At 31.7% G+C, this 11,527-nt stretch overlaps 1 protein-coding gene across 1 annotated transcript in view; it reads right to left on the bottom strand.

The window, feature by feature from the left end:
* The window catches only part of LOC107446144 (2',3'-cyclic-nucleotide 3'-phosphodiesterase), an 11,233-nt gene extending 4,202 nt beyond the window's left edge, over nt 1-7,031 (bottom strand). The window contains exons 1-3 of the mRNA XM_043050827.1: nt 6,881-7,031; nt 3,375-3,726; nt 829-982 (exon numbers count right to left, since the gene is read on the bottom strand). Of these exons, the coding sequence (XP_042906761.1) occupies nt 829-982; nt 3,375-3,724 (504 nt within the window). The 5' untranslated portion in view covers nt 3,725-3,726; nt 6,881-7,031. The remainder of the gene's footprint in view (nt 1-828; nt 983-3,374; nt 3,727-6,880) is intronic.
* Nucleotides 7,032-11,527: the final 4,496 nt, after the last annotated feature.

Genomic DNA, 11,527 nt, shown 5'->3' with positions numbered 1-11,527 from the left:
TATATAAATAATAATTTATGCTTTAATACTTACTAAAAATCACAATACGAAAATAATAAAAGAGCTTAAGGTAAAAATGAAAAACCATAATTTTACCTTATGGTGACTTTTTTTACATCAAACTGTTCGTCAGTATTGTTTCGAGATAGATACTTTACAAGTTTTTCTTATTATCAGTACAAGATAGCAACACCATTACGCAGAAAAATTTTGCTTACATACATATCGTAGTGTTTCTTTTTTTTTATTTCTTCATTTACTGTTATTTATTTGTTATTTATTTTTAACCAAAAAACGCTTTCCTGAAGAATTTTAAAATGTTATTATACTGTCACAGCCCTTCAAATATTACAATAATTCAAATGATATCGAAATTTTTTGAGCCACGAAGTTGAAGTACTTCGTTCCTCACTGGCCGGGGTAGCCTGGTTGGTAGGGTGTTGGACTCACTTTCGTGTAAACGGGAGTTCGAATCCAGCCGGCCCAAGACTCTCCAAGTTGTAAATGGTGACTGGTGCACGTTAAAGCTGTCGGGTCACAAAGCCCTCCATGTTCCCATAATAAATTATACCTCTAAATTGGAGATTGATCGATCTGGCCGGGATTCATCATTCTGGATTCAAATCAAAATTAAGATCTGTGGATGATAAAATAGTTATATGAATAGGTCCACCCTATAAACGGGTGTGGCAAGTCGAATTCTTGGCCATAGATGGCGCTACTGGAAAACAAGACCAATTGCACCCCTTGCCTTAATGACAACAACAACTTCGTTCTTTCAATGAAAAACTAATTTTTAATAAACGCAATAAAAATGTTTTCACTTACCTCAATAGTGATGTCAAACTTGTACGTAGTTATAGCCATAATTACTGTGTAGTCGTACTTGACAGCTAAATTTAGGTATGGTTTCAGTTCAAACTTTTTTATATGAGAATTTTGTACAATTATTAATTCATTATTCAAGCACGCCTCTTCTGCTCTGTGAAGAAAAACAAATATTCTTAAATTTTAATAATGAATTTATGAATAACAATAAAAAGTAATCCTTTAGGAGAAGATGAAGTATTTTGGGACATTTTCAGATTTAGTTTTACTAGTCGAAATTCGTTTTGGCAATTCATCCAACCCCCTTCTTTGTGAAGTACTTTCTTTTTCAAATAAAATTGGATTCCTTTCAAACAATTTCTTTCTAGAAATAAAAAAACAGAGGGGAGAAATCACTGTAAATTGTTTTATTTGTTGTGAATGAAGTGAAATAGCACGATCTTATTCTTTTTTATTTTCTACAGTAGGAAAATAGATATAATAAATCTCTAAAAAGTATATTGAACAAATAAGGTATTGTTAATAATTTTCAGACATTAAAATATTATTATTAGTGTCCCAAGCTCACTGAATGAGACACTGAACAATTTTTTCTCTCTATCTCTGTCTCGTATTTTTTATGACATTTTTTAAACTGGATTAATTTCACTAGGGAATTAATTTTTTTTCCCTGTTGCATGAAATTTTTTAACGGATCTTGTATATCTCCACGCCGTTGATTTCAAATTTGTAAACGGATTCTCAATCCAAGCTTGTTTTTTATTATTTTTATTTTTTGTCGAAATGTACAAGTTTAAAAACATTATATATAACAGGTGATCGCATAAATGTTGCGTAAAACCTCAAGGCCATAATAAAATAGTGCCGGGTATGAAAAAACACCTGAGCATGGGTTTTTGCACAATTTTAATCCTGATGACGTGCTTTAATTCCCCAAGAAATTTATCGCAACATTTACTTGACCTGTTATCTATAGCGGTTTTAAACTTATTCATTTCAACGAAAATAATGTCATAAAAATCCATATCTTTATTAGCGGAACTAATTTTAGATTTGAAATCTCCACACCTGAATTAGACAAGATCAAGTTTTTGTATAAATGCAGCAAAAAATTTGTGCCACGTCAGTGTTATTATACGAAGCTAAACTGTCTAAATTGAACAAATAATATAATTTCTTTCTATAAAAAATTTAATATTTAAAAAAATTTCTCAAAGTTGTTTTACGTTTCCGTACAATACATTTGGTATAACGAGTGCGCCTACTTTTTTTTGGGTCCCGCAGTGGACTGATCGTTAAGACACGGTTCCCAGCAGATCACCGAAGTCAAGNTAAAGTTTTTTTTTCAATAGGCTGAAAAGTTATAAGTGAGGATGTGGACACCACAACAGAAAGCTCAATGCGTCTCATGGTTCATAGAGACGAAATCAGATACACAGGTTCAACGGAACTTCAGGACAAATTTCCAAAGAGACCCACCATCCAGACCCTCCATCCGTGCATGGCACACAAGCTTCATGAGCACCGGATCAGTATTGCATAAAAGTGGAGCCGGACGACCCAGCACAAGTCCAGAAAATGTGGAGCGAATACGGCCATGAAACGCATTGAGCTTTCTGTTGTGGTTTCCACATCCTCACTTAAAATTTTTCAGCCTATTGAAAAAAAAAACTTTATTGGTTGCAGTAATACATGCAAAAGACAGAATATAAATATCTTGTTTATGTTCGAAGTTATGAATTTTTGAAGTTGTAAAGATAATTTTGGAACACCCTTTATAATTATGTATATTACATGCTATGATCTTGGTTAACTGTTTTACTGATTTGTTAAATATCATTTTCCCACCAGCGTAATATATATATATTGTATATACATATTTATATCCTTACGCAAATCACTGCCTTTTAATATTTTTTATGGTATATGGGGGTCCTCGGATTATAAACATGAAACGCCTTTGCTTCTTAGTATTTGATATCGTATTGTAATCACACATGACTGGCATGCTGAATACTTCTTTTGCAATCCAGGATGTACTTTATAAATTTCTTCGTGTGGTTCTGAAGAGGTCAAAATAGGGGAAGCGTCCCTAGCCGCGTATGACGTTATTTGCATGGGTTTTAAGTAAATTTTAATCTTGATGATACGCCCTAACTCCCCTAGATCTTAGTTGTAACATTTACGCGACCCTTTTTTTCATACATCGTTTTTAAACTTATACATTTCCACAAAAAAATAGATTAAAAATGTCATTTCAAAAGGAAAAAAAATCTGTTGCTTTAAGACAAAACTTATTTCTGATCCACACCCGAATTAGGCAAGATCAATTATTTGTATAAATGCAACAACGAATTTCTTCCCCAGTATTATTATACTAAGCCAAAAATGTCTTAATGGAATAACAAATTAATTGTGATAAAATTGACAATTGACAAAATTGAAAATTGACAAATTACAAATTAAAAAATAAAAGATTTTTCAAAAATGTCTCAAAATTGATTCACCTTTCCCTACAATATGCTTGGTATGAAGAGTGCACTTACTTTTTTTGACAAATCGTATGGGTCAACTGCTTAACTGATTTGTCAAATACCATTTTCCCACCAGTGGAATATTTGTCTATGTGTTTTACAGCAGAACAATATACAGCATTTTGATATATTTCCTTGAGCAAATCACTGAGTTTTGTTTTCATGGTATATGGGGGTCCTCGGATTATAAACATGATGCGGCCATGCTTCTTAATGTTTGATATCGTATTTATATCACACAGGAATGGCATGCTGAATACTTCATTTGCACTTGTGTTGCAATCCAGGGGATACTTCTTTATGGATTTAGGATTTTTACAATGATCTCCACGATGACTTTTCTTGTCTTTTCTCGCCATCATACCTACAAATAAGAAATTTTTTAAAATTTTCTTTGATTATGATTTTTAGAAGAGAGAGGGGGCGATTTCATTTTATTTTATAACCGACGTTGAACAGACGATCCAATTCTGAGTTTGCGATTATCAATGTTCGGCTCCGTAGATTTGTAATTTTGAACCCAATCCAGAAAACAGGAGAATTTCTGGATCAAGTATTGGGACAAGCTAACCTTCGTGGAGGACTTTTTTATATGGAACTAGCCCGCATTTGCGTTACTTGAGGAGAAAAACTATGAAAATATTGCACAGTAAGCGCGAAGGTAAGGGAATTCTAATCCATGATTCGTCTACCACTGAGGATATTTTTACGTCAGCACTGTGGTCAGTGCGAGCTAGGAGCAGAAGTCGTTTCAACCAGCCACCTTTGGGATTCAAACCTGGGTCACCTCATCATTGGGAAGCTAACACTCTATCACATAAGCTGTCCCGGCCCCGACAAGGGGTGTTTTATTTTATTTTATAACCATCGTTGAACAGCCGACATACTTTTGAGTTTACGACTTCCAATGTTCAACCCCGTAGCCTTGAAATTTTGAACCCAATCCAGAAAACAAGGGAATTCCTGGATCAAGCATTGGGACAAGTTAGCCTTCGTGGAGGACATTTTTTATGGAACTAACTCGCATTTGCGTTACACGGAGGGTAAAGCCACGAAAACCTCCCTCGGTTAGCAACGGCAATGGGATTCTGATCCGTCTACCACTGAGGATATTTTACGTTAGCACTGAGGACTTTGCGAACAAGGTGTGGAATTCGTATTGAACAGCCATCCCTGGGATTCGAACCCGAGTCAAACTCATTACGAAGGTGTATAAATCACATCGATATTTTTATATCCTTTGAAAAACTTGAATACTTCATAAAATCTATACTTTAGGAGCTCGAATTATTATTTATAACCTATAATCAACGGTGTGGCAACTGATTTCAGCATTAAAGTCCTATAGCTGGAACTAGAGTGCCTGTACAAACTGTGCTGGAACAAATTGGGAAACGGGATTTGTCTTAGTTTTTCAGGTTTAGTAAAAGAATTGCTCTCTAATTTCGCAGGTGTTGTTACTAAAGATTATTTTGTCTTAATTTAGGTAATCTTTCTCTTCTGAGTTGGATTTTTAAAAAAATGAAAAATTTGAAAGAATTTGTTCAGCTTGATATCGATTTATTAAATGTTAATAATTGGATATTGTAACAATATCAAATTTAAATTAATTTGAATAATATATCAGTAAATTAATATTGTGAATATACAGAAATGATAGAGAAAAGAAAACCTAGGTGATTAAACTAAGTGTTGCTCTATGGAAAGATAAAATATTTGCGTGCATTGCTTTTTTAAAATTTTTTTTTTAAAACGTTATAACAGAATAATGGGTGAAAAAAATTTCATTTGCAAAGACCGCAGTGTTGAAATGTTTCTTGCTTTTCTCTTCGTGTAACATAAATGTGGATAATAGTGATAAAAACCTTTAAGAAAACAAGTTTGTCCCTAATTCTGACTCGAGAATTGTTAACAAGCATGTGATTCTTTCACTAATTCGCGGACTTCCTCGAATCAATAATTTATATTCCGACAACATTTTAAGAAGTTCCACTAATATAAAATTTAAATTTCGTAATTTATGCAAAATCATGTACACGAAACATTTATCCGACCTTACTATCACCCTGTTTACTTTTTCTTTCTAAGTTCTCATTCACGGGCGATAACGACTATTTTTTTAAGCAGGTTTGTTTGAGAAAAACACAACATCAGATAAACATCAAACACACAAGACTAAATAAAGAAAGAAAATTAGAAATCAATTTTGCTAAGAATTGATGAACTAATGAGGCAAACACGAAAGAATAAAATTGGTAATCTGAAAAGTGATTCCGAATTGACAAGCATCTAAAAGATCGTTCGCTAAAAAACTTGTATTTTTTCTTATTTTTGTTTAAATTAGTAGCAATTTTGTTGCGAATTCCGATTTGTAACAGAAGAATTATTTAATCAATATGATATATTTGCCTCTTTTTATTTGCTACAATTAGATCGATTTTTTAAAATATGATAATACGATATAGAATTTTCAAATCACTTTTTCACTCTTTTTTTCTTTCTTTGCAGTTAATACAATTAATTTTCTCGATGTTTTTAAATTTCCGATTTTATTACGACACGCAAAATTTGAATCGCACATTTGAGTAATCACTTTTTGATGCTATCGATACCATCGAAAATTCATGAGGTGTTTCGATCGTTTTAACCTCAGTATCCCGGTGGGCCAGTCAGCCAGTCCATCCCTAGGATAAGGTGCATAAATCTATCAAATAGTTGTCAGAAAAGCGCTTGATGTTTTAGAAATTAACTTTAGATCAAAGAAAAGGAAATATTTAAAAGTAGTATTCAACTTAGTTTTCATTGTGTATGAAATGTTTTAACTTTTTCACATTTTCCCCCTAAGTATTGCTCTTCCGGTTTATATTATCTGAACCAAATGATTTTTCATTACAGTATCTTAATGTTTGACGCCATTAATATTAACCCTTTGAGGTTATGTTTTATTGATAATCAATACGTATTGGGGGTTAAAGGCAACTATACGACTGCAAAGGGTTAATTTCACATTTTGCGTGCGCTATGGGGACATAGCGATTAAATTATTTGTTACGACATTAAACTAAACTTTATATAAAATTATATCAAACATCTTAACCTTTATCAAAAACTGATTAAAAAAAACTAACCAATTTCGTCACTGCATTTTTATTATTAAGAGAATAATATTATAAAAACGAGATATGTTATGGTTTCACAATATGCTTATTTCATATCTTTTCTTCGGTGTAACAACTTGAAAAAGTTTTGGTATTATAATTTATTTATTTTGAAAAATGATTTGAAATATGAGTTTTGAACCATTAATTTTTAAAGAATGAAAGCAATATTAAAATGAAATAACTTTCACAAGTTATAAATGCGAAGTTAACTTAAATGTACAACTTAATGTCTGCAGAGGAAAAAGTTTTATACTACTATATAACTCTAAGAAATGCAGTTACAAGTGGAGTAATACATTATAAATATAAATTAATTATAAAGGAAAAATCAATAAGTTTCAAAATAATACAACTTACGAATTTCTCGGAGTTTTAATCTCGTAAATCGATTGCGTCAAAACAAATTTGCTGATTTCAAATATGGTTTCCAAAACAATCCTTGACTTTTTATGCGCGTTCGATGATAAGTTTCTGTTTCAGAAAATATTTGCATGCTGATAACATTTGAGATAAAAAGTTGAGTTTCAGTTCTGATAGTTTTCTTTTTACAGTCGGATGACAAATGTTTCATTCAGATTGGCTAATTAATATTAAATAAACAACAAAAACATTTGGTAGTCGATGAAAAATATTAATAATAAAAAAAAAGATTATTTCTTATTTATCTTTATTTTATTTTATAACCGTCGTTGAACAGCCGACCCAAGTTGTGGGTTTACTACTACTTATGTTCAACTTCATAGCCTTGTAATTTTGAACCCAATCCAGAAGACAAGCGAACTCTTGGATCAAGCATTGGGAGTAATTTGCCTTCGTGGAGGTCTTTTTGATGGAACTAATCCGCATTCGCGTTACATGGAGAGGAAAACGACGAAAACCTCCCGCGGTTAGCCTGACGGTAAGGGGACTCTAACCCATGATTCCTCTACCACTGAGGATATTTTATGTCAGCACTTTGGTCGGTACGAGCCGTAGGCAGAGCTCGTATCTACCAGCTATGGCTGGGATTTGAATCCGGTTCATCTGATTGGATAGCGAGCGCTCAATCCCATGAGCCATCACAGCTTTTATTTATATTTAGAAATTTTTTGTTAGAGTTACATTTCTTCCCCTTTAATTTAATATGACATCAAATGGGTACATTATTTTTTTTCCCTTTAAAAATTCGCCATACGCTTAATTTACCGAGGCGACGATTCGTCGTGGTTGGAACTCGTTTCAAACAGTGGCGTACCAGTGTTTCCCAAACTTATGACTGCTGTGTACCCTTTCTAAATTTTTCGTAATGCCGTGTACCACTAGTAAGACAATGAATGTATTTTTATAAAATTATGTATTTTTCTTTTTTCGTTCAAAGTTTTATTAATAAGTTTATTTGCATCAGTGAAAAGGATGATATTGTTTTTACTGTGATAACTGTTCATAATTCGGTTCTCTTGTGGTCAATTTTAGTCTGAGATGCGATTCCACGTCCAATAATCTTTTTTTCCCCCGACTTAATGTCCACGAATGCTGAAAAAGCGACTTCGCATAAATATGAAGTTGGAAAAGGCAAAATATATTTCACAACTTTTTCTGTTAAGACTGGATACATACTTTGCATTTGCAGCCAGAATGAAATAATGTACACTCGTCGTTTATTTTTCAAGAATCCGTCTGATGTCAATTCCAATAATTGCACTTCTTCCGCATGCAACAATCCTTCGGGCATGGATGTTGTTAAAGTTAAAAATCACAACTGACTGTTGGCACCACCAATTATTAACTCTGTAATCTTCGAAAAATAGCCAATAGAAAAATACGCAATCATAAATTTTCATGGCTAGCTTTGTTTTTAAATGTTCGTTTGTTGTAAGATATTTCACATAAGAACACGTACCCCCGCTAAACTGTTCCCGTACCCCTAGGGGTACGCGTACCACACTTTGGGAAACACTGGCGTACATAGACTTAGGTGCGTTGTAAATGGGCCGCCCCATCTTAGACTTAACACAATTTTTTTAAAAATTATAATATGAGACAAGAACACTGAAGAAGCAATCGAAAATTTCTAATTATTAATTTAATTTATATCAATTTACACAATTTAATTTAAAAATTATCGTAATGTTAATTAATAAGGAATTAAATTGCGCTGAAAAGGCGAAATTTAGAAAAAAACTCTTAATTGGAACATTGTATACACTTACTAAATAACCGCATTGAAATAAAATTTATCCTAAGAACACGAAGAAATAGCTCGCTCTCTTACAATAATTAGTAGAGCCCGGATTTTGATGACCTAAAAAATCTCAATTAATGCCCTTAAAAAGTGCAAAAAGTGCCCTTACAAACTGCAAAAAATGACCTTAAAAGTGCAAAAAATGCCCTTAAAATGTGAAAATTGCGCTAAAAATGCCTTATAACATGACTTAAATAGAAGTAAAAATATTGAACTAAAACAATGTTTTACTCTTTAAAATTATTATGAGTCGTTTCAAAAAATATAAAGCAATGCAATACTTGTTCTACGTTCATTAAAGTTTGACAAATATGTTTTATATCCAAAAATAACAAAAAAAAGGAAAATATATTGACTCCAAAACATTTTCATTTTGTATAGAAACTTAAATGAATATAACAACTTCCATCTCATAATATTACTAAATATCAGAATTACAGTGGATTATTAAATTTTTTTTTAATATTTTGAAATGTAAACGAGCGTCTCTTGTCTGAAAGCAAATTTTTATACCAGGAGAAGCTTCTTTCAACGTCTACTGATGTTATTGGTGCGTACTTGAAAAGGACGGTCACACTTACTGACAATTCTTCTTCAATTTGAAAAGATGTTGCTTCACCTGTTAATATCCTAGAAATTTTCTTCATTGTTTGGAAGCCAGTGTAATAATAAAAAATTATAAAAAATAATAAAAATTAGAAAAATTTAACAAAAAATTTAAAAAATGCTTTAAAATGCAAAATACGCCCCAAAATTTAAAGAAAATGCCCTATAAATCTCAAAAAATGCTCTAAAGGACAAAAAATGTCCATAATTGCAAATGTCATCAAAATGCGGGCCTTAATAATTAGTATATTCAAAATTTAGTTAAGGGTTATTTTTATTGCTAAAATAAATTAAAAAAATATCTTATAAAATATAAAAATATTTTTATTGAAACTCATGTAGTAGGGTGCACAATCTTTTTGAATGAAGGGCTACGTTCCCAAGTATCTAGATATGTTGACGGCATTTTTTTCGGAAATTTTTAATTATTTATTTTATTTTAAACAAATATTTTAATGCAACTAAACAATGTGCTTAAAACACTGACGTAAACGTCAGTGTTTTAGACACAATTTTTTCTATCAATCAACTTAGTATTGTATATGCATGAAATTAAATTTCTTCAGTTACGATGCCTTTCATATAAATTTAATTAATTCTTTCTTTTTTATCAGTCAACTTAGTAATATATATGCGTAAAATTAAATTCTTTTAATAATTATATTCATTCGAAACTGAAGAAGACAAAAGTGAAACTTTAAAAAAAAAAAAAAATTCCCTTTTCATTTTTTTTAAAAAAAAACAAATCAAAAAACATAAATAAATTTATCAAGAAGTCATAAACGTGGGCAAAGAAGAGATTTTTTTATTAATCACATCACGTAATACGAAAAAAAGAAGAAGCATATTTTAAAATAAATTAACTGTAATGTTCTTAAGTGAAAGTAAAAACTAAATATTTTATCCAGCAACATAAATGCAAATTAAATATTTTAATTAAAAAAATTGTACGACGTCTAAAATGATTTTAAATAAAACAAACGCATTATAGCTCAAAATTAACTTCAGCATTCAATTGATATTAGTGTTTAGTATATTTTTAACATTAGGGCATTTATATTTAGCGAATTATAAGAGATTTCATGAATGTTAAAATTTAAGACAGTTTTCTAAGTACTTTTTTAAAAGTACCAACAATTAGGAATAAAGCTCAAAAACAGTAAATAGTTTGAAACTCACATTCGAATTTAAAGTTTTGTAAAAAAAAAAGTCGATTTTTTTTTTTTTTAAAAAGTGGAAATAAATAGTAGGAACTGAAAAAAACAACATGGATTGATGATGAAAATGGCACACATACAGTACGTCATAAATAATGATTAAAACGTCGAATTCGAAACTCGCAATTCATTATAATATTAAAAAAAAAAAATCAGGATTTTCGAAACCCTGTGGAAGAGCCAAGCAACAACTGTTGAAAGTGCGATAAAAAAAATAAATAAAAAAACCTAGGTGTGCGATGAAATCCGCACAAATAAAGCAAGCCAAAAGTTATTACTCAGGGCACTGCCCTCACGTTTGTGAGAACGGGACTTCGAATCTAGCCTGCCGAAGACTAACCATGTAGTAAATGGTGACTGGGGCACGTTAAATCTGTTAGGTCACAAAGTCCTCCATGTTCCCAGTACAAATCAATACCTCTGGGGGTACTGAATTGGAGATTGATCGTTCGCTGGTTCAGGTCATAATTACGATCTGTGGACGAATGAATGGATGTATGAACGGAATAAACGGATATGACGTATGGGTGCGTCAGAAGTGGAATTCTTGGTCATAATGGGGCCAGTGGAAAACAAGAATAATAGCACCCACTCTGAATTAATGGCCGACGACAGCAACAACAACGATACGAAAGTCGCGAGTCCTAACACATGGAAATTCGGCAATAACCTCCGAAAATATTCACCTAGATCATATATAAAATAAAGAACTTCAAAATTGACAAAAATTCGAAATTTAAGCATTATAATTTCGTCGTATTAAAAATATCGAGATTTTTAAAACTTTGGAAATTCGTAGTGATAACCACCGAAAAACTACAGCGATTTAGACTTGGGGTGTCAAAAAAATAGTTAAACAAAGAGAAAAAGGACAAAATTAGGGTTAGCCTTCCACTCGCTATTTTTTTCGTCGAATATGCACCATTTGTATAAATGATTATTTTTCTTTATTAAATATAG

Source organism: Parasteatoda tepidariorum, chromosome 10, assembly GCF_043381705.1.
Source record: "Parasteatoda tepidariorum isolate YZ-2023 chromosome 10, CAS_Ptep_4.0, whole genome shotgun sequence".
Taxonomy (NCBI): Eukaryota; Metazoa; Arthropoda; class Arachnida; order Araneae; family Theridiidae; genus Parasteatoda; species Parasteatoda tepidariorum.
Note: the sequence above shows the minus strand (reverse complement) of the source record. Positions and strands in the feature narration are given on the sequence as shown.